At 50.7% G+C, this 23337-nt stretch overlaps 1 protein-coding gene across 1 annotated transcript in view; it reads left to right on the top strand.

Moving 5' to 3' along the window:
* Nucleotides 1-208: 208 nt before the first annotated feature.
* The window catches only part of ADGRL3 (adhesion G protein-coupled receptor L3), a 176014-nt gene continuing 152885 nt past the window's right edge, over nt 209-23337 (top strand). Inside the window, exon 1 of the mRNA XM_026036436.1 lies at nt 209-453. Within this exon, the coding sequence (XP_025892221.1) occupies nt 399-453 (55 nt within the window). The 5' untranslated portion in view covers nt 209-398. The remainder of the gene's footprint in view (nt 454-23337) is intronic.

Genomic DNA, 23337 nt, shown 5'->3' with positions numbered 1-23337 from the left:
TTCCAAACGGCTGATTGCAGCCCAAGTTTAGGAGAGGGAAGTGGAGTATTAGGGACACACAGTGGCTCTATGCACAGGGGGAAGTTGTAATTCCTCTTGTACGTAGTGAACAAGAGTGGACAAGAAGGGGATGGAGAGCAAAAACTCCCCAGTACCTCCTGCCTCACCACGTTACTGACTGCTATTTTTTCTTCTCTCTTGCAGGTCTCGTTCTGGATACTGGCTGTGGGATTTTTTTATTCTTCTTGTTATTATATTTTTGTTCTTCGGTTGGCTTTTCCCCCCGCTGCTGCCGGATGTGAGCCGCAGCGCGGCAGTCGCGGCGCTGCGAGCGAGGGCAGGCGCCGCTGCGGCCGAGCCCGTCTTCGCTGGGACCCTCCGAGGCCGCCTCCACAGTCATGTGGTCATCACAGCTGCTCTTCCTCACCATGCTCTTCACACCGCTCGCCCGTGGTGAGTGAGAGGCGGGCGACGCGGCGGGGGTTTTGCCCGCTCTGTTTTCCCTCACAAGTGCAGGCCGAGGAAGTCGGTTACTGGGTTTCTGAGGTGATGGAGGCGTCAGGGGCTCCTCTGGGCTGGTTTCTGAACGCTCAGAGCAGAGCTTTGCAAAACCTGGCCCCGTGCTGGGAGCTAATTGGAAGAAGAGCCTCACGGGGCACCTGGTGTTAGCTACAGGTTGGTGAAAACATGTTTACAAATAGGATGGTTGCCTGTGTGTGGGGCCGTGTTCTTAACACACTGGCCAGATGAGTCCTGCCCATAATCCACTGTGAATGTGGCAAACCCCTAAAGCAAAACATGCTGCAAAAGAAAGTTTAAAAAAGGGAATACGTGTAACTGAGAGAGCCTCTCTGTTCGTAGAGCCCAGGCTGTCTGCTTGTATCCTTACACCTTTGGGTACAAAGGTTAGTCGTGTGCTCGTCCTTCAAGCAAAACTCCTTGCTGGAAATTAACTCCTGGCTTTGAAATTAAAATGAATAATTAAACCAGGGCTCCCAGTTGGGATGGAAAGAAAGGGGCTTTCAAGGAAGCTGCTCTCGCCCCTTGTTGGGGAGAGCCGGGCGGTGGATGTTTCCTGCACGTTCCTGGTGAAGCAGCACGTCAACGGGCAGAGCAGTCGGCAGCTCCGGCGGCCCCGGGCGCCTCTGCGTTGGATTCGTGGCACTGGGGACATGTGTTTGGCTTTCCCTGTTTTGTTCCCAAGCGCTGGCACTGTCTCCAGGCTTGTCCCTGTTCCCGACGCGTGAAGGTGAAGGAAGGAGCGTGTTCCTGCTCCCAGGGGTGAGGAATGCCCTGCGTGCCAGGAGATCCCTCCTCAGGCTGAGTGTGTTGGAGAGGGTGGGAGCTCTCACATCTACATGATGGGATGCGGGTGGGACCCCTCCTTGTTGGTGCTCCGGGTAAATGGAAGCAGCGGGAAATCACGGATCCTTGCAAGCTTCTCAGGGAGGATGTTATTCTGATGGGTGCTGACTGCACAGCGTCTGCTTTCTGGGTTTTGTCCTCACCAAACACCTTCAGAAACACCATACAGCGTGTGTGCACTGCAAAGCTGCCACCACGAGCAGCCCCCAGCAAGCTCCCCCCTCCCTTAGCTCCAGCAAAGCCTGAAAACCCATCAGTTGGGAAGAACTAAACCCGCTACCCAAACGCGTAGAAGTGGCCAAGAGAGGAAACAACGACCCTGGGGAAAGAAAACCCCAAAAGAAACAAGAAACCCTCCAAACACCCGTGAGGCAGAGACGTCTCGGGCTCCGTTGCTGCGTTAACCCTCGAGCCCAGCGGGGCTGCTGTGTGTTCTGCCCCTTCCCCTGCGCCTTGGGGAGACCCCTTTTCTGCTGGGTGTTTTGTTACCAGTAAACACAATCCCCCTGGGGTGGCTCTGCGCCCGGGCCGAGCAGTGAAGCATTGCCTGGGGTAAACCAGGGCTGCTTTTATGTTCTTTTAACTCTGAGTTAGTTAAAGCCTTGCGGCTTTGCTCCCCTCCTGCCCCCCAGGGCTGGTTAATGGTTGTTGCCGTGACTTCCGTGGCGCAGAGAACAGAGAACCTGCCGTTTTACTGCAAAACTCGTGGCGTAGTCAAAGTGAAATACAGTGTTTTATTAGTCGTGAAAGAGCCGGCCTGACTTGCAGCCTTCAGCCTGACTTCGTCATTTCAAAAGATTAGTCGTCTTTAATATTCATAATATTTGCTGGTCCTGGCATCTTGTGCTGCCTGTGGCGGTGGCACCTTTTCTGCAGGGGCAGATAGGATCAAGGCAGGTTTTCCTGATGGAGGGGGAGGCCTCTCCTTGGGTGTATAAATACTGCAGTGCTTTCATGAGTAGCCACGTCCTAAAAAGAGGGGTGTTAAGTTCCTCCTGTGATGCCTGTCCGACCTGTAAGCTGGTGAAATTCAACCTCGCAGAGTCCCTGCCCAGCACTTAGTTGGTCCTTGAGCCACGGAGCGGCGCAGAGGCCCCCTTTGCTCCTTCCTGAATTCCACACTACATCAGGAGGGAGATGCGAAGAGGATTTTCTGATAAGGTTTTCCAGCAGTTTCCCTGCGGCGCTCGGCAAGCGCGACTGCTCGGAGCATCCTCCCGTGTTGCGGAGGGAAAGGAGATCCTGGTTTTGGTTCTGCTCCTGGCGTTGGATGTGCGCTCTGCCAGGAAGGCTTTTTCCTGGGGAATGTGCAAACCTTTAGCATCAGCACCGCTGTGTTGGGTGGAGTTGGAGCTCTTGGAGTTGCGCAGGAGACTGCAGGATCCTTTCCTCAACCCTCTGCACGTGTGTCACACACAGCGCCGCTTTGGGGCTCAGAGTGGCAGAAAAAGCACCTGTGCTCGCAGCAATAGGGAGGGCAGTGGGGCTGCCGTTGCTATCGTATTTCCTGGCGTTGTATGGATGTTTGTGTGATGGCTTTTCTTGAAGAAATTCACTGTTCCTAAATGTAGCCTTGGAGTGTAGCGTAGACCCCGCAGCAGAGAGCAGTGAGTGCCTTTGGTCCTGGTGGATCCCGAGCCCCACAGGCTCTCAGGTGTGTTTGTGCCTTTATTAACCTGGGAGCTGCCTAAGGATGTGCTGGGGAGGAAAAGCAGAAGGGCTGTAAAGGCTTTAAAAAAAATTACAGAAAGGTGGTTCTGCAGAACTTGGGATGCTTCTCGGGAGGAGGGCGATGTCTTCGTTGCAGGAGCACTAGATGTAGAGCCCTTCATCTCGACTGTGCTCTGGGAGTCGAGAAACCCTTTGGGAAAAGGGGAATTCACTTGTTCTGGGTGGCTCTCCTTGCTCCTTGGGATGCTCAGGGCCATGGAAGTGGTTCTTTTTAGCTTTTTCTTCCTCTGCCTTTCTAGCAACCTTAAGCTCTTTACATTTGCCCTTCTGTACATGGCACTGAAGTTCCCAAAAGATTCCCGGGATAAATAAAAAGGCTTCTTCCCAGTGAGGAGCTCTAAGGAAATGATGAAGGAGCCTCCGCATAGCTGGTACGTTCGTTTAGACGCCAGATGTCTGGGGCAATGCCCAACGTGGTTTTTCCTCTTGGGATTCAGGAGGACTGTTGAGCTTGTTCCTTCAGCAAGTCTGGATCCTGAGGTGGGAATGGGGCTGTAGTCCTTCCAAGCTTGATGGATATTTGGCTTGTAGGAACATTAGAGCAGCGCAAAGCAAAGCCCCAGTGAGCTCCATTGCAAGCAGTGCCTCTCATTACGGTAGTTTGGGATTACGTGTAAATATTTTAAATAATCTCTGCTTGATATTTCACTAACGAAGACATGAGAATAATCTTTTTATTCGTCCTCTTGAAGTTAATGATCCCAGGCAAGCCGGACTTTGACATTTTGTGCCATTCCTGTGCTAGGCAGTCATCTGATGAAGTGGCTCTAATGTCATTCTGCAAAATGCCTGAGTGGAGCAGTCATTCTGTGAGCCCGTGCTGATTTTCTTTAATTTTTTTCCTTGTCTTCTATTAGTCATTCTGCAAAACGACTCGTTTCACACCGAAACTGCAAGATGACATAGGTATACACAGCATGAGACGATGCTGTAAGATTTGCCTGTGCGTATCCTTGCAGAGTGCGCCACGTGTGCGCTTGTGATAATAAGTAAAATTCCCCTTGGGATGTGGGAAAATGTAGGAGGCCAAAGGAGACAGATGTCCCTTGGATCCTGCCTGTGCAGCACCAGGGCCTTCTTTGTTCCTGAGGCCAGAGATGCTCCGTGGGGCTCCGTGGGGCAAGGCGAGGCTGAACTAGGCTGGTGAACGGCGAGGAGAGCAGCACAAATGGGCCCCTTTCTTCCTTCTTCTCACCCCAGTTAAATACAGAGATGTTTGACTGCCGGTTCCTCACCAAATTCCACCTACCTGACACACTAAAATGGAGCTGATTGATTGCCACGAGTATGAAAATACGTATGAAAATATGTATATTTTTTTCCTAATCCGTCACAGTGCAGCAGTAATGCGTGTTTTAGGGAGGTGCACCCTCCCACAATTGGGATGTCTCTCCTCTTTCTTTTCCTAATAACTACCTAAGTTTAAAGCCTTAAGAGCTGGAGGACAGAAAAAGAACCTTCTGGGAGTGCCTGGCACCAGGCTCCTTATCTATATACACTGGGTGTGTGGAGGTCTAAGCTAAAATGGGAGGAGTGAGAGCAGGGAAACACATGGCTGCCGTCCTTCTCACACCACCTCCTCCCTTGCTGCTAGGCTGCTCCTATGGGATGTGGGTTCACCTGCTGTTTTCCTCTCGGGAAGAGCATCCTCAGCCCAAAGTGAAGAGCCAGCAGGAGCTCCTTGCTGTACGGGAAGCTGCAGATTCCCTGGAAAAGCCCTCAGTGCCGCTGTGTCCTCGGGGACTGTGGCTTTGCTGCCGAGGGGTGGAGGCTTCCTGCTCCTCCGGACATGACCCACGTGGCAAAGAAGCTCTGGGAAGAGCAGAACCCAAAACCCCGTTGCCGCGTTCACCGGCTCTCCCTTCCTCGCTCGCAGGAGCCCCAGATTCCAGGAAATGGGAGTCGGGAACCCCTTGGCCACCGCGGCTGCCTCAAGGTCTGCTCCGAGCTGCTCTTGGACCCTCTGGACTAGCAGAGTGGTGCGGGATGGTGCCGGGAGTTCTCGTGCACCCAGGGGCTGTGGCCGCCCGGGAAGAGCAGCGCAGGGCTCTGCAAAGCCGGTCGTAGCCACGGGTGCCTGCGGTGCCTGTCTTGGCATTGGCCACTTTTGCCATTTCTCTCCAGAAACAGGATATTTCTCGGATGTTCCTGCTGGGGGGCTTGCATGTGGTGAGCACTCCTGCATTCCTAATCTTATAAGGCAAGTGCCATTAAAAACCTTCCTGTTGGATGTGGCTCTGGGAGAGTTCTCCGGGCTAAAATCTAATAATGCTCGGTTGCTTTAGTTAATTTGATTGGAGGAAAAAAAAAAACCCAAAATAAATAGGCCTGTTGACTCCAAGCCAAGTACATAATGAATCTGTGTCGCCGACAGACACCTTGCTTGGAAAGCGCTGCTGACAAAAGCGCATGAAGTCGGATGTTAGAGTGTCAGATGGCCTTAAAAAATAAAGCAGTTGCTTAAGCTCGGGCTCCAGTCTGGCAGAACAGGCCTGGATGTGGAGTCCTGGGAGCTCTCGTTGGAGAGAGGGTGTTTTGGGTCGTCCCTGGTGCTTCTGACTCCCTGGTCGTAGAGCAGCTGCTGTGACCCCCCTCCTGGCGTGACCTGAGCTGTAGCCGTCGGGACGCGCAGGCGGCACGCTCGGATTTGTGGGGGCCTTGGATTAACGGGGTGGAGGAGACGAGAGGGGAGAATGGATGAACCTGCTTGCTCTGTGTGATGTGTCCTTGCCTCCCGGAGCGCTGCGTTGACGCCGTCCTCCTCCAGCCAGCCAGCAGTTCTTGCAAGGTCCAGTAACTGAGGTATTTAGGGTCACATCTTGAGGCCACGCAGACCGTCGGCCCAGGAACATCTGGTGACAGCCCTGCACAGGTAGCAAATACAGGACGGATGGGAAGTGCTTGGGATTTGGGGGAAGCACCGAGTTGGTTGCCCCTTGTTGGCAAAGCGCAACCAAAGGGCAGTTCAGAGGAGGGCTGGAGGACCCGGTGTCTCCTGGAACACTGTTGTGGTGGGAAGCTTAAAGAGGGCCGGGCTTGCAGCATGAAATAAAGGGATGTGAGGGGCTGGGCTCAGCGTGGCTGGTGGTCAGGAGAGTGCAGTGCATTTGGGAGTGGGGCACTGGGCGCTCCGTGGGAGCTGGTAAAAGCAGACTCCCAACTGGGTGCTCAAAGAGGCCCCATCTGAGTGCCCCGGTGAGGTGCAAACCATAGAGCTGTCAAGATGTTTCATAGCTGTTTTGAGTATAGGCACCAGCTGTTGTGACGGCATTGTGTATGAAGCAAAATATACGTATAGGACATACACATGTGGGACCCAGTAGCTGGATATGTCATCTGGGACGGTTATAATGCTAGCAGGAGCTGTGGAGAGGCTACAGCCCGAGCGTGCTCTTGGGGAAGCTTCAGGAAAGGCCCACCTAGAAAGTCAAGCGACTCTATGTGTTTGTGTTGGTGTGTTTTGACCTCGAGAGAGGCTGGGGTGCCCCAGACGAGTCCCAAGCACCCTATGGGGCCCTAGGAGCACATCGCCCTAGGAGCTGCAGAGCCGGACTCCCCAGGGCCTGAGCAGGATGTGCTCTTTGGATGTGCTGATTTGTGACCTTTAGCTGCACTTGGGCGCTCACCCCAGAGCCGCGCACAGTCACGGGATCGTCACGGTTGGAGAAGACCTTCAAGATGATCGAGCCCAACCGCCAGCCCTTCATCCTTGCAGGAGCATTGCAGCAGTGCGGGGCAGGACTGAGTAGGTGTCAACAAGACTCCTTGGTCTGGGGGGTCTTGGAGAGGCCCAAGGCTCTCCTGGTTGCAGGAGCCTTGAGGGAAGGCGGTGGCATCGAGGCAGCCAGGGCTTGCTTCCATGCCGCTGGATTGACCACCTGGAGCCTTGCATGGACATTGGGACGTGCATGTCATGGTCGGAGTGCACAAAGCCTGTCACCAGCAGCACGGGGACGTTGTGGATGGCCGTTCAGAGCAGGGAGAGCACATACATAAGTGTATATAAGAACATATATGTAAGGCGAGCGCCACGGCGCCGTCGAGCCTCCGTGACGTGGCGCTCGAAACGAAACCCTGGAGGGTGCAATTAGGGAGAGGGCTTCGTTCTCACAAAGTTTCTGGACTTGACACCCGTTTCCTTAATGTGACACCTCTTTGTTCAAACAGAATATCAGAGTGGCACTTAAATTACCCTCTGAGTGAAGAACTTAATAATAACCGTGCCGTGTAATGTGTTTAAATTAAAGCACCGTGTTGTTTCAGTCTGGGGTTTCAGATTTAACTTTCAAATGCTTTTCATCTCGGCCTTGCAAAGCTGACAGATGCTTTTTATGGGCAGTAGCTTGGAAAGACTGTTTTCCTTTACCTGACCTGAAGGACGCAAAGTTTATTTGCATTTGAGCAGGAGTTTGCGGCACAGCGAATTAGCAGTAAACTGATACTTTGGCTCTTGTGTTTTGCAAAAATTAATTCCTCACAGGCTCTTTAAAAAAAAAAAAAAATACCATAATGTGTTTATACAGAGTATCTTTTCAGACAAAGAAATCTCATTTTCTGTTCAGGAGATGGTGTGGAAATTTGCACAGACTAATTGGCGACACTCAGTAAAATCCTGTAAAAGGGAATAATGTTCCTTGAGAGCCCCTTGCCTGCTCTTTTGGTTGCAGTCTGAGTGCCATGGGTTGCACACGTGCAGAGCGCAGCCCGTTGCTTTGCTGCACGCTTGGGGATCTGCTGCTGCAGGTATCGTTGGGGCAGTATCTTTGCAGCTGCCTTGCTGCGTTTCGATTTTTATTTCATTTAACCTTTCTGTGCCAGGATCTGTTTCTCCCTGTCGCTTGTTGCTCCTTCCATCTGTTCTGTCTCCCCTAGAAAGAGTTGTTTTTTATTATTCCATTTTTTTCATTACTTTTGTAAGGAGTGCACTCTGGTAGATATGGGGGAGCCTTATGCTGTGAGGGACATGCTCCTCACGGCACCTGAGATACCTCAGCTAATCCCAACCTTAGAGTGCCCTAGGGCTTGCTCAAGCCCTGTGAGCTCCTTCCTGTGGAGGTGGTGTTTAAAAAGAGGGTTTTTGAGGTGAATTATGTCCTCGAATGGGTCTTATTAAAGATTTTCCCAGTTTCAGACCAGGTATGTTGCCAGCAAGCAGGGTCCGAGAGCAGCAGAATCGACACATGCGCTTGGACACCCCGCGAAGGCATCAACAAAGCACAGCCTTTGAGAAACTCCTGGCGCTAAAGGCACCTTGTGGAAATGCTGGAAACTTGCTCAGAGGGAGTCATTTGGTTGAGTCATGATCCTTGTTAAAAAAAAAAAAAAAAGAGCGATTTCCTATTTGGAAGTCTGATGTTTTTGCTCCCGCGGGCTGCGCTTCCCTGTCCGAACTGGCTGTTGCCTGCGGCTCGGGGAGGGCTGCTCGGCAGCCCCTTGGCTTCGTGGCCCTCAGCACTGGAGCAGCACGACAAGAAAAAATGTGGGGTTTCATTTGTTTGTTTGTTTGTTTTTTAAATCATAATGAGGAAGAAAATCAGCTTCCTAATGAAGGTACAACAGTTAACTTCTTGAACACAAATAGTGTGAATTAAACTGTGGTTTTTTCACGAGTCCAAAAGCAATATTTCTCTTTTTATTTTTATGCCTTTTTTTATTATTATTTTTCCTAATAATATCTCAGGCTAGCATTTTGCTAGTTTGTTTCATAATAAACTTCTGAAAGATACTTCACACCAGTCCTGCCTTTTGGTGACTAGGCTATTTAAAGGAAAAACGTTACCATGTGTGTTTGGCCCCCCCAAAAAAGTGGTCTCCTGCCTCACAGTTGTCATCAGCAAGCTGCATCTTGTGGTGTTTTGTGTCATGCCTGTTGATATTTAGTGTTTGTATGGTCATAGGCCAACTAGGAATGGCAGCATGGTCCAGGGGACCTTGCTTGAGATGGGGCTTGGCCTACATGATGTCCTTTCTAACCCCAACCATTTGGTGACTATATATAAACACACTCCCCTATCACCATTTAAATCAAAATTTAAGTCAAAAGCTCTACTTTTCTCAAGGCAGTCACTTTGTAGAATGGAAGGATTACTTAAGGATTTCCTTTGTTGTTTAAAAGATTAAAAAAAGAAAAAAAAAAAAGAGTATGTGGCCAATGAAGGTGGTGAGAACGTTTTGAAGACTTCTAGTGACTTAGTTCTGCTATCTCCTTGAGAAAAGTAGAGCATTTGACTTAAATTATGATTTAAATGGTGATAGGGGAGTGTGTTTATACATAGTCGCCAAATGGTTGGAGTTGGAAGGGAGATCATCTAGTCCAAGCCCCATCTCAAGCAAGGTCACCTGGAACATGCTGCCATTCCTAGTTGGCCTATGAGCATCTCCAGGGATGGAGACTTCTCCATGATAAACTCGTGCTCGTTTTCCCCCTTGTTTTGTCCCCAAACACGAGGAAATTGCAGCCACAGACTGGAGGAGAAATGCAAGTTGTTGATGTCAACCTGGTGCTATAGGCACCTTAGCATATAGATCAGCGCTGAAGAGAGGCTGGAAAGGTGAAGTCTGTATTTGTCAACACAGATGCCTCTAGAAGTGCGTTATTAATTAGAAAAATGCTCTGCTACAAATTAGGAAAATTAGCTGGAGCCTGGTTTCAGTTGCTCTCATTTGCTCTCATTAGAGCTTTAGCATAATGTACACTTAAGCCAAGTAGGCAGTGGAACCCTTTTTGTGTCTTTTTAGAGTGACTCGGAAGGCAGCTTGATTTATACTCTCCTTTGTAGCCTCATTAGCGGTGATGATTAAAACACGCAAGTCCCTTAAGGAGACTCTGCTGCAGTGATTTCTGTGGTTTTGAAGGATGACTCAGCCAACGCAGACCTTGGCCCATGCCAAGCCAGGTGCCGGCAGGAAGCTGTTGTCCTAAGACAAACCCAGGCCAGGATTGGGGCCAGCACTTTGCTGGTGGGTCACCACACAGTGAACATCACAGTGCTCCACATGCTGGTGTGGTTGTAGCTTGGGTGTTGGGGCTGATGTTCTCGGTGGTGTTGCCTCATTGTGTTGAGTTTTCATGCTGGTCTCTGCGCTCGTGCACCTCGGGTTGCACCAAGGGTGGCTCTGAACTTGCCCCAGTCCACGCTGTGAAGGTCGTGAGATCCTGCCACTCGCCCCACAGTCTTGGGGAGACCGTGTGGATGCTGGAGAACACTGTTGGCTGTGTCCTGGGGAGAAACCTGACCTCCTGAGCGGTGTCTTGTGTTGTCCTGGCCCTGCAGCTGCCCGTGGGCACCTGCTCCAGGGCCGTGGTGGCCCCAGATACCGTGTCCGGGGACAGAGAACCAGGCGCCCAAGGGAGCCAGGAAAGACGATCTGCGGAGCAGCTGCTCCCGGCACTGCGGCCCCTCTGGAGCGGCCGGGCTCCCGGCTGGCCCCTCTCCAAGCACTCACCAAGGGTCTTCAAGGCTGGATTATCGGGGCCAGCAGGTTCCAAAAAGGACCATGGTGCTTGTGTCCGTCCTGCACCTTGTAGGAGCCAGGGAGGTATTGGGACCACACAGGTCATGCACGAGGGACAGGATCCCTTTTTGGAAGTGCCAGAAGATGCCTCCTGGTGTCCTAAGGGTCTGAATATATTTAGGGCAGCACTCACAGCTGGAGGAGCAAGTATCTGATGAGGGGCAGCTGTCTTCTGTTTGACAGCTAATGGCTTAGTTTTCCTTTCAATTTTTGCCTTATGCAGCAAATAAAAATGTTAAATAATTCGGTTGTTTTTGCTTCCTTGTCGGAAGACGTGTGCGCCGTAGGAAAATGAGATGGTTTTTACATTGCAGCCTCCTCGTAAAAGGAAGGGGCAAAGAATTTCACCGAGTTAATGAAAAATGGCTCTATTACAATAGCTACTAAAAGTGAATCTTAAAATTTATTTTTCAGTGAAGTCGTGGAAGGTGTTGGCAATACTAACCGTGTGCTTAGATCTCCTCTCTCTCTCCCTCTTTTTTTAATTAAAAATAAATCTTTAGGTTCCATTTACATTAACGTACTTAGTAAATAACTGGGCAAAGCAGGAGCTGCGGGAGCAGAGCACAACCAGCAGGGCCGGTTTTTGGCCCTTAGACCTTCCAGAAGAGATGAAGAAGAAGCAAAAAGTCTTTGCAGCACCAGCTGCTTGGGAAGGAGTCTTGGCAAGGGCTCTGTTTTGGGGAGGTTGAAGAGGACCTACCTGGACTTGCTGTGCTGCAGTGTGACCTTCCTGCCTCGACTCCCGCCTCAGGCACAGCAGTGGGAGTGTTGCTGGGTTAAAAAGCCAAGAAATCCAAGAAATCCTGCTGGCAGAGTAGGAGTTGGCTCTTGGTCCCTGGCCGTGTTGGAGAAGGCGCCGTTTGCTGCGTGTCTTCTACGTGGAGAGTTGATGACACTTGTGGAGGTCCAGGAACTGCATCGAGTTGAGCAGGAGCTGCTGTGGTTGTGTTGGCCTGGAGAACTTCTATTGCCTATAATGCGAAGAAAAGGAAAAGAAAAAGAAAAAGCCCCCTGTTGGGCTGAATTTTCCCATTTCGGGCCCAGTTTTCCTCTGAGCTGGTCTTCTGCGGGTCTGCTTTTGAAAGCACCCAGAAAACTGCCACCTTGTCATGTAATATGGGCATGAGAGAGAGGATAAAACGGGAACCCCGCCGTGCCTTTTCCATCTTTGTTTTTTTCTTTCACCAGGGTGCTGCTCAGAGGGTGCTTTCTTTTTACCAGGTGCTTGTTGCACTCCCAGGCTTTCCTGGCAGCCAGGGAGGGACATTGGGCAAGAAGGGAGCTTGCAGCCCGCTCTGGAGGTTCCTGGCATTAGGAGAACCCTTATTGCCTCCCTGCCTCTCCAGCATGTCCTTGCTTTAACCACCATGTGTGCCTCAGGTGATGTAACCTGCCAGGTAGCTCTCGAGTAAATGTCACAGTCTGTTTCCTTTTGGTTTAAAGTCCTTTTTTTTTTTGTCTTTTTTCCGTAGTTGAGAGGTTGCTGCTTGGCAATACAAGAGGTTTGGGGAGTTCTGCCTGAGCTGCAGGAACCAGAAGGCGTCGGGACTGGGCCCTGCTGTCGCTGCAAACCAACATAGGGGCCTTTGGGACGGGAGGTCGAGCTGCAGGGCACGGGTGGGCTCCGTTCCCCGCTGGGACCGAGGGTTTGTGTCACCTCACGGCCAGACAGGGGAGAATCGGTGGGATGGAGACATGAGCCGGCCTTGAATAGAAGGACGCACTGCGTTTCTTACGGGAGCTCCCTGTGCAGGGAAGAGCTCTTAAATTATTCCATGGTAAAAGGAAAGCCAGCAGGAAAGGGACTATAATTCTGCAGGAGCCTCCTGGGAGCGCTGTGTGTTCTTGTTCTCCCACGAGGTCCTGATGGAGGAAGCCCAGGGAGACGTTTGCCTTCCAGCTCGTCCCAGTTGAGTCACAGTGTGACGGGTGCTGGAAAAGAAGGGGAGTTCTGGGGTGTTTCGATCGTGCCCCAATGGCCAAAGCTTTGAGGGGGGGAAAGAAAGGGACGTTTCTGCAGCCCGACTGAGGTCTCCTAAATTTAATGGATAATTTGCTAGTGGGGAAAGGAGCACGGGAACATGTCAGTTCACGAGCTGGATTGAAGGTGTCTGAAAGCACTGCGTTCTAATCTCATATTTTCACCACCTTTTTTTAAAGGTGGTGAACAAAAAAAAAAGATGTTAATACAAATTTGGCGATGAAAAGGCATTTCAAGCTTAATCTTTTCATTTAGGAGACATTCAAGTGGGACACTTTGACAATTTGAAACTTTTCTTTTTATATGCAATTTTATTTTTCCCCCATAAAAAGCTTTGTGAAAGCTTCCCCTCTTCCCCTGAACAGATTTCGTTGTGACAGATAATCATTTTCTGATGAAAGAGCAAGTTTTGTCAGGCAAATCTGCGCCAGCCCGTCTGGGGGCTCTGCGTGCTGAGCAACACCAGCCTGCCGGGGCTGCCGCCTTAATCCACGTGTGTGTCAGGGAAAGTGTTAGGAGCAGGCACCTTGGAACAGAGCTTTAGCTCTTGTGGGTTCTTCTGACTTGTCGGTGTTATCCAGGAATGTTGGATAACGCTGAAGGAGGAGCTGCTCGTCGCTTGCAGGATGTTCCAAAAAGGGGGAAAAAATGATGAAATCAATGAAATTGAGTTCCCCTGGAATACACCCAAACAAAGTCCCTGTTATCCTTGAAATATCTCATTTTGGCGTGGAAAGGGTTTGCAAAGGAGGCAGGCCCTGTCTTGCAGGTGAGCGTGTGCCGTGGTGTGTAGGTCTCCAGGTGGCTCATGGACCTGAGCTTCAAATGGGGCCCTCTTTTCTCCTTACTCTTTTTGGGAGCCCTGTATTTTCCAAAGTCCTATCATACAGTGAGGTCCTCTGCTCTCCCACTTCTGTGGGACCAGGAGTTTGGGGGTTCCCTTGGGATTCTTGTTCTGGTGTCAAGCCCAAAGCACTGCTGAAACTTGGAGCAGGCAGATGTGGTGATCCAGATGTGGTGATCTCCAGTTCCCTCAACGTTTATTGCCATCTATTATAATATAAATGCGTATGTATATATAAAAAAGAGAAATGCTTGAAAAGGTTAAAGAGCAGAACGTAAATGTGTGACGTCCTCTACGCTTTTCTTTGCGGAGATGAATCTTGAGCTGCACTTGCACGGCAGCTCCTTGTTAGCTGTGTGCAACCTAAAGGCAGTCGGTAGCAGCCCGGAGAGAGGGCAAACCTTGCCTGGTTTCTTCTTCTCTTCTTCCCCCTTCCTTCCCCCCTTTCTCCCTGCACCCTGGCAGAGCCGTTTGACAGCTGCACCATCTGTCTGGAGTGGGATAGGCTGGATCGGATCAGTATTTGCTCTAGGGATAACCCCTCGGGTGCCGGCGCGGATCCAGGAGGCCAGGATTTACGGGATGGCTCCCGGCGTCTCCGGAGCAGGGCACGACCCGGGCGAGGTGTTTCCCGGGCCGGGGAGAAGAGCAAGGTCAGGCTCCTCTTTGGGCTGGCTCAGGTGTTGTGGTGGCACCTGCTGGGTCCTGGACGTTTGGACCTTGCTGGTCCCCCGCTCTGCCGCCTCTGTGGGCTGGTCACTGACGTGTTCTTGGTGCCAAGCATGGACTGAGCTCAGACTGCTGCTTTTCCTGTGCCAGCGGGGTGCTGTTTTTCTGCCTGGCTCTTAATTCTTTTCAAACTGATGGGAAGCTGCAAAAGGTCCTTCCCTACCCCAGAGTTATTGGGCCGATGGCATACACAAGGCGGATATGCAGCTCCTCTTGGAAAAGCTCTGTTCCCGTGTGGAACTGGGCTGTGCACTAAGTTGTGGGGATGTGTGGATCTCTGGAAGGGAGAGCTTCAGCTTCTGCTGTTCCAGCCACTTGCAGGCACCAGGCCCGGCCGTGCTCCTGTGGCCACGCTTGGCTTTGGCTCGCTGGTACTTGAGAGCTCCTAGCTCCGATTCCATCCCTACCTTCTCAGGTGGTGCAGACAGACAGGGTGCGTTGGGCGCCCACCGGGTGCTTCCCTTGGTGACCTCCTCTCTGAAGCTTTCTGGGCAGGATGAGCACGTGAGACGTGCTCTCCCCTGCTGCTCCTGCTGCCTCCCTCCAGTGCTACCGTTGAACTCAACGGCAGTTTCAACGGGGCATCCCGGGAGTGCTAGGCCAGTGCAGGCTTTGATGGTCCTTTCCCAAGGAAGTAACTACCCTCCTCACGACTCTGCTCTTCAACAGAGCTTTGTTTCTTGTTTCTGAGTGGCTACGGCATCTTCCAGCATCCTGCAACCCGATGCTATCTTCTCTTCCACGTGTCGCAGACTTCCCTAGGGAAAGCAGTGCCGGGTCGAGCTGGAGACCTTGGGACCCAGGGTCTGGTCTCCATCAACTGTTACAGCAGGTGCTCGGGGAGGAGATGTAAAAGCAGTGTGAGGATAAGGGCCCAGCTGTGTTCGTTCTCCGGTGTGCATTCCGCCTTCCTCATCATCTGCTTGAAGGATTTCATTCCGGGGATGGCATCTGGGCTGTCCTGCAGCACTGGCTGATGGGCCCGTGCGAAGTCCACGGGTTCCCCTTGAGCCCTTCTTTGGCTTCTGCATCATCATCATCATCATTGTGATACTGTACTTATGGACCACCACTGTGGCAGTGAGTTCACAAGGTCATCACATGCCGCGTGCAACAAAATCTATCACCGTGCTTGTTTGAGCCTTGGACCTCATGTGATTGGGGGCTTCTTTGCTGAGTTGTGACATGGACTGGACGGTAACATCCTATTTACCTCCTCCGTGCCTTGATGGAGAAGCTGGCTCCGTGTTTCGGGGCTGGTTTTGTTTCTGAAGAGGGCGTTTGGTCATATGGCGTTTGGACACATACGCTGGGAGTAAGTCAGGGTAATAGGGTGGATGACCAGAGGAATGGGAAACACGGAGCGAGCGCCGGGGCTGGCAGTTATCCGAAGTGGTTAAAATCAGGCGTAACTGGAGACCTGGAGCAGGCTGCGTGGTTGCGAGCGGCTGCTTTGTGGCCTGTGTGGAGCGGGTTTCTCTCCTTCGTGCTGGGGTGTTGGTAGTAGAGGGCTGCAGGATCCCTGAGCAGCTCTGCCTGCGGCTCAGAGCGGCGCCGATGGTCTCCTTCAGTGCTGGATTTTGTCCAAGTTGCTGGTTTTATTATTATTATTATTATTTATTATGCACTCCCTTTGCTTGCTTTGCCCTTGGGTCCTCTCTCTCTTGTTGTGGTTGCAGGGCTCTGTGGAGAGCTCTGGGAAAGCGTTGCAAGCCAGTGCTGGTCACTTGAGGCCTTCTCAGTGACTCTGAGGGATGGAAAAGGTCATGAGACCTTCTCCTCAACGGCTGACGTCGCTTCATCTCTTGAGTTTTGTGCATCTCTAAACCTGGAGGCAAAGCAAATAAATAATGAGAAAGGAAAGAAAACCACCCAGAGATATGAACCATCCAGCTCATGTCTTTGTGAAAGATACACTCATATATATATATGTGTGTGTGTGTGTGTATATATATATATATGTGTGTGTATATATATATATATATATATATATATATATATATAAAACAGCTATTTGACAGCCCCAGCAAGTGCCAACCAGCAGCAAAGGCAGGTCTTGTGTTGGTGGCTTGTCCTGAGCAATGGGCTCCTTGCCTACGTGGAGAGATGCTAGATACAAAGTGGATCCTTCTGGGCGTTGCAGTGGACGCCAGCTTGCTTCTCGGGGGTCTGTCCGTAGGGATTTAAAGCTTAACTAAAGCCCCGTTAATAAGCAAAGCCGGGAGGAGTCTCTGGGCCTCGTGCCTCCCTGAGGACAAATGGCCATCTTTCCTGTGGCCCCACAGATATCGTACATCCTGCAGCGTTTCCGGGCCTCCTGCTGCACTGTGTGCTGTGCTGCAGGTTGACAGGGGTGCCGGGGTGCCAGGAGCCCGGGAAGCACCGTGGGGAACGCGGCTGCAGAGCAGGAGCCTTCATCAAGCTGCTCCTCAGCAGGTGCCCCTAGGGAGGTTTTGGTGGGGAGCAGGTTTATTAATGAAAAGGATGTTTTGCTGCTGTGCTTGCTCCCTCTTCCATGCCCTTCTTGGTGCTGTGTGTTTTTCATGTCCGTTTTTCTTTGTTTCTGAAGGAATCTCCATAGCAACCTCCCAGGAACAAGGAGGAAGGCTGGGAGAAGCAGGAGAGGCAGCCTGTGAGCGTGGCCAGGGCCTGGGCTGTCACCGCCTCTTCAGCTTTGCCAGTTCAGTTGCTGAATTAGTAACTGCTCAGTTTGGGGGGGTTATGCACAGTAATGAAGGGTGAACCGTGGTGGTGCCAATGAGACCCCCAGCAGACCAGGATCATAAAACTTCCTGGTGGGAAGGACCTCTGTAGCACAGCTTCCCGCTCAGAGCAGGGGCCACGTAGGAGACCTTTCCTCTAGGTCCTGTTTACTCGTTTTATTTTAGTTGCATTTACATAAACAGCAAAATACACTTGCAAGACGTTGGTTCTGGTCAGAAGATACTTCCATGGTGTAATGAGTTACAGAATCATGAAGGTTGGAAGGGACCTTCGGAGATCATCTAGTCCAGCCCTGCTGCGCACACGGGGTAATGTCCCCAAATAATGTCCCCAGATTAAAGGGAGAGAAATATATATATATATATATATAAAATATATAAAATATAAAAATATAAAAATATACGACAAGATGCAGGCTATCCTATAGTTAAAGGACCTTGTTCTCCTGCCTCTGGCTTGCGAGTTGGCCCTGGCCCCGCTTCCCTGATCCTGCTGATAAAGAGTCGCTGTAATTTTAGAAACTTGGCCTTTTGTTACGTCCTTGCCCGGCACACGGAGGCAAACCCTGCCGTTACCGGGATCGCTGTGCATCCCGGTGCTTCGGGAAAACTCATGCCTGGAAACACAGGGAATGACCGTTTCACAGAGGGGTCCGGGGCCGAGGGAGCCCCGCCGGAGCTCGGAGATGGGAGGCAGGGTGAAGAAGTCCCTTTGCTGTGCAGGAAGACACAACCTCCTGGAGCTGCTCTCCCGCTCCGGGGCTGGCTCCTTCGCCTCGTGTGGGGCAGTTGGGCGGATGAAACCGCTGGGCTCCACCTGCCCTCGCTGCTGCGGGCAGGGAGGCTGAAGCGCTCGGTGGGACTCGTGCTTCCCTGCGGCCCCTGCTTTCTCAGGCGTGTTCTGGGCCCGCTCATCCCCGCTGCAGCCCCTTTGCTCCCCTCCAAAAGGGGCAAAACCCTCCTCTCCTTCGTGGTAAATATTTCCCTTGCTCGTTCATCCTGGCGTGCCTCGGGTTAACGGAGGAGCCGGCGAGAAGGAGCCCAGGTCCCGTGGAAGAGCTCGCGCCGCACAGACTGGTGTCTCCTCTGCCTCTTCACGCCCCTTGGTTCACACTGGTAACCCAGAGAGCTGCTTCCGTCCCTTTTCCATACCCTTGTGCAGGAATCCAGCCCCAAGAAAGCGAAGGGAACGGCGAGCACAAGGACCCGACGGATAATTCAGCATTAATGAAACGCTGGCTTAGAAATCCCCCTGCAAGGCGAGTGAGTTCCCTCCCTCCCTCACTTTTAATGATGAGTGGGACCGTCATTAAAACCCTCGTGCTGCCGAGGGGCCGCGCGGGTGGTAAATGGGTTATCGACCTTCGCCTCCCGTCTTGTCCCAGGCTGCACGCGGGATCCGAGCGCCCCGGCGAGTGCCAGGGCCGAAGGTGGTAATGGAGCCTGGAAATCAATAGCATATTAGTCATAAAAATGGCCAAACTGTGCATCCATTAAGGATTCGTAATAGGAATTTGTTTAGCTTATATACTGTGTTTATTGATTGCTGCTATTTAAAGATGAAGGATGTCTCTCAAGCAGAGTGCTTATATATGCATCTGTATATATAGCTGCCTGCATTTTAAATCCATTTATTTTTAATATGAAGATGAACTTAAATAATAGGAGGAAATATGTAGGAATAGAAGTCAGTATTTCAAATTGCAAAACACAGTGGGAATCCAAGCAAGCTGAAGAGCCAACACGCCAATATTGGGACTGAGGAGAGCAATAAGTTTAGGTGGCAATTGCTGCTGGAAGGTGCTTCAAGCTTTTCTTGGCGTCGTGCCTTGCATCGAGCTCTGCAGTCCTTTAATAGTTTATTAGGCAGCAGTGTTGGAGGTAAAAGCAGGCAAAGCCAGTGGCGAGGCCTGGGCGATGCCTGGGCTTGCATCCGTCCTCTGGAAATTCTCCTGTCCGTGTGTGTGGAAGGAGCAAGGAGGGACCCTCCGGAGCGAAGAAGGGCTGGGAAAGCAGTCCCCAGCAGCTCCGCTCCGTGTGGCCCTCGCTGCAAGGAATGAAAAGCTACCCAGATCCCAGATCATTATGGAAACCGAGCGGCCCTCGGACTGCGCTCCCATCCATTGGTTTGCATCAGGCAGGTCCCTTCCTCCTCCTCCTCCTCCTCCTCACCGCCTTTTATGCCAAGGAATTCAAGGACGCTGCCGGGAACGTCTCTATCCGCTCAGGGATGCGAGACAGGAACCTTCCTCGCGTGGATGAGAGCAGCAGGAAAGACAACTGCTATTTGGGAAGGGGTTTCTTGCTACTGCAGGATGATAAATGCAGCCAGCTCTTGCTGCCGCGTGTCCCTCTTTCCTCCTGTTTATTTTTTCCCCCCTTCCAAGTCTTTAAAATGCAAAGGGGCTCCTGTGATCAGCTGCTTGCACAATATCGCCCTGGGATTTGCGCATCAGGCTCCTGTATCTCCTTTCTGAGCTGTAGGCTGTCTTTGAGAAAAACACCCGGCCGTGATTTAGCTGATAAGGGCTACATCATATACCTAACTCCTCCTGTGGTAAATCACCAGCACGGTTAAAAACAGGCGTCTTATTTCCAGTGTGAGTTCATCTGACGTCAGCTTCCAGCTATTGCATCTTATTTTGCCTTTTCCTGCTAGATTAAAGAGGATATCAGATAAAGATGTCAGAAGTATCTCCCTGCATCGAACTGCCCTGTTCTTTTGGACTTCTTGCCCCATCTAACGTGCTTTGGCGCCTCGCTAGTGTTTTTGCAGCCTTGTGTTGGTTCTCCAGCTTTTTTGCAAGCCCTTTCCAAGTTCCCGATGCTCTCCTGGAAGTGTGGACACCACCACGTGCCTGCACGTCCCAGCAATGATCTCTTTAATTCCACATTTCATTGTTTTGTTTTGCATGGACTGCAAATTTGTTCTGCTTTGAGCGTTGCTTTTTCAGGTGGCCGATCTGGAGGTGGACGAGACGCTCGTGCAACCCCCGGGAACGACTCCGCCGGGATACCCGGCATCTCCCGTTCACGTTGCTTTATGAGGAGCACCAGCTAATCCACTTCTTACTGTGTGCACAGGGTTTCTGTGCTGCTTTTACAGCCTTGATTTCCTTAAGTGATGCCAGGAGCAGTGTGCCGCTGTCCCAGATCGTGTTAAAAAGCCAGCAAGGAGCCTCTAAGCTGCCTTATTTTATTTTTGTTTTCATACGCTTTGATGTAAGATACCCAATCCTGCAGAATGAAAAATATTGAGCTGGGATATTTGCTCTTGTATCTTTCCTGATGTCTGATAGAGCAGAAAGCATCTTTTTATCGTTCTGAGCTCTGCAAACGTTTTCATGCTGCTTTCCAAACACAGATGGGAGCGGGTTGCTGAATATTTGTGCGGTGCCGATTCTGCGCTTGATAACGGGCTGCCCGTCTCCTGGGTCTTACTATTATAAAAACGTCATTTCTTCCTTACATTTTTCCTTATTTTTTTAATCTCATGGCCCACAGTGTTTCCATTTATACTTGGAGCTTTTGCTATGGCGTGTTTACATTGCCAGACTCTTAATTTGAAGACATCGCTGCCTTGGTCTTCTCTCGTGAGCGAGGTTGGACTTCTTTCCAACCACAGGGAAAAAAACCTAAAAAAATAAAATCTTCTTCCATTGAGTTGGGCATTTTGCCTTTTGGAAACAGATTTCTCTGTTTGCCAGCTGCATTTCTAAGTATAAATATTTACTTCCATTTATTTTCGATGTTGCATGACATTGGTTCCGTCTATGTGGAACTGCTGTGGATAAGACACCCAAGGATGTATGTTATCTGTCAGGTCAGGGCAGAACTGTGATTTATTTCATTTATTTATGTGCTTTTAATACTCTCCAATTTAAATCGCCTCGTAATTATTTGCCAGCCAGAGTGTGAGACCCCCCCCCAGTACATACTTCCCTCGTAGTAATACAGTAAAAAAGCAGAGTGCTTTGAAAAGGAGCTGGTTTTGAGGGAAAACCTGCTTTTTTCTGCCCTAGGGTATTTCGCCCGGGTACGTAGCCTGCAGAACAGCTTTGCAGCTCTGCCTCGGCCCCTGGTAGAGCGTGATTCCCATGGGAGAGCTCCTAAGGAGTGTGATTACTTAAAAGGGTAGGGAACCCAGAGGAATGTAAAATACACAGGTATGATCCTCGTTTTTTTGGGAAGCTTTTGCCTTGTGTTCCCAGCGCGTGGCCCTTGCCGGGTGCTGACGGCCGGATGCTGCCTGTGAACGCGGACCGCAAGGGCGGCCTGAGGGATGTTGGCAGCATTCCTGCTCTTGGGAAGCGTGGAAACCGCTAGATGTTAAACGGAAATAACACTGGGAGAACAAGGCTGGAAACAGGTACACGAGGAAGTGGGCATTATAGGTACAGGCAAAGCTAAAATCTGTTTCTGTCAAGCAAAGAAGCAAAAAAATTCAAGAAGCAAAAAGAAAATGTTTCTGTCCAGCAAGTTTCTATGAAGACTTTGCTCTGTTTCCATTTAGAAGGTGCACTTCAATGTGCCGTGTTGTGATTGCTTTGGAAACGAAACTAATCATCTCCCGGAATCATTTTTCCAGCCACTTTTCCAGGGTAATCTGCCCATTCAGCCAAACCCCTCAGAGAGCTCGAAGGAGGAGGGTCACAGACTGCTTTGCCAGGCCTCGTGATGAGAGACAATCGGGTCTTGGTGCTGGACAGCCCCCCAGAGCTGCCTTGTGTCCTGGGGCATCCAGCTGGGTCTTCTGCAGGCTACACTGAGCCTCCTGCAAGGTCCTTCTGAGCCTGGCTTGGCAGGAGGTGGAGGCTTTGCTGGCGTCTCCTTGCACACGTTGATCTGCCTTCAGCTCAGCAACCTCTGCCTGGTTTTGCAGGACAATTAGGTGCTTTATTGTTGGCAGAGAATTCAAAGGAAGATTTAAGTCTTTCCGTCTGCCTGGAGGGCAGAGCTCTTGGAGGAGGAAAGCTAAACCAAGGTTTGTGAATGTGTTTTAAAAACAAGGAGAAAAAAGTCTTCCATTCATCATAGCAGGTTGCTTTTTCTCTCTTTTTTTTTTTTTTTTCCCTTTCCCTCTCTTTTTGCTTAGGCAAATCAGATTCCCTTTCTCAGCCACATTTTCCTTGGGCTGGTGGGTGTGATGCCCTCAGTGTCAGCTATCACCTGTGCCAGGGGAGCAGGGCCCTGCAGCCCGTGCCCGTCCCTTGCAGCACAGACCCTTTCCACGCTCCCCCTTGCAGCCCGGGTGGCCTCCCCTGGGGCAGAAACCCCGTCCTTGACCATGGGGTGACTAATAAATCCCAGATCCAGAGCCAGGGGGACCTGCCAAAAAGAGGCAACTTGCCTGGTTGCTTTTTTGCTGCGGCTCTCTTGGCATTATTCGGTTTTTCTCTGGCTCGCTTGGCAATGAGCCATATTGTGTGTGTATTATATGCATGCATATATATATAAAAATACACATATATACAGTATTTCTAGCGCAGTGCCCACGCAGGCTGTGTGATGGGGAGAATGTGCAGCCCCAGCGGCTGCTGCGGGCAGGTGAGTGCCATAGGAAGCCTCCTCCCTTGGGATTTCCTATATTTCATGCCCATTTTTATTCCCCAGGCTGAGCTAATAGGTGTCCAGCCGCGGAAATCCGTGTCCAGCAGGGTTGTCCTTGCAGGTTAGATGCAGAGTTTGCTGATAAGCACCCAGCGGTCTCTGAAATTTCAGTCTTTATGCAAGCTGCATTTTGCAGTGATCTTGATGCAAGCTGCAAAAATGCAAGCTGCATTTTGCAATTAGAGAACTGCACATTTGCTCTTGCTCATCGTACATTTATAGAGGGACTTGTGTATGTTGATAAACATGCACGTGTGCACAGGAATTAAAATAATAGGGAGTGCAATTCTGGGGAGGAGTCAGGACCTTAAGCAGTTTTAGGTGTCTTTATAAAACTTTCCTGGGGTTATGGCAAGTAGACAGAACAAATTCCCTGTTATTCGTGGCAGAGGTTCAGAGGAGCCGCAATATCTAAGATGCCAAGAAAAATCTCCATTATTTATTTAATGATCTGCAGGTTAGCCCTTGTGCTTCCCAAGGAAGGCCAGTCTTCAAGGGCTGGGTAATTTATTGCAAAATTAACTATAGAGGAGACATCCTTGGCTTTCTATGGAGTTACACGGTCTAGATACTCAGGCTGAGGGACCCCACAGTTTTGTATGGGTATTTGAATGATCCCCTCTTACCTTTAAGGAAAAATATTTCTTTTTCTTTCTTTCTGGGCAGTAGTTTAGATTTTGTGCAGTTCTCCTTTCCGGCCAATACGAACTGCAAAAAAACAGATTTACTGCCGTAGTAAACAAGTGCATAAGCAGCACAAAGTAATCCTCACTCCGCTGCTCATCATTTCTTTAATAATGCAGATATTTCTACAAGAGCTTTAATGTTCCCCTTCA

This window comes from Nothoprocta perdicaria, unplaced genomic scaffold (assembly GCF_003342845.1).
Source record: "Nothoprocta perdicaria isolate Ctin4 unplaced genomic scaffold, notPer1 scaffold_178, whole genome shotgun sequence".
NCBI lineage: Eukaryota > Metazoa > Chordata > Aves > Tinamiformes > Tinamidae > Nothoprocta > Nothoprocta perdicaria.
Note: the sequence above shows the minus strand (reverse complement) of the source record. Positions and strands in the feature narration are given on the sequence as shown.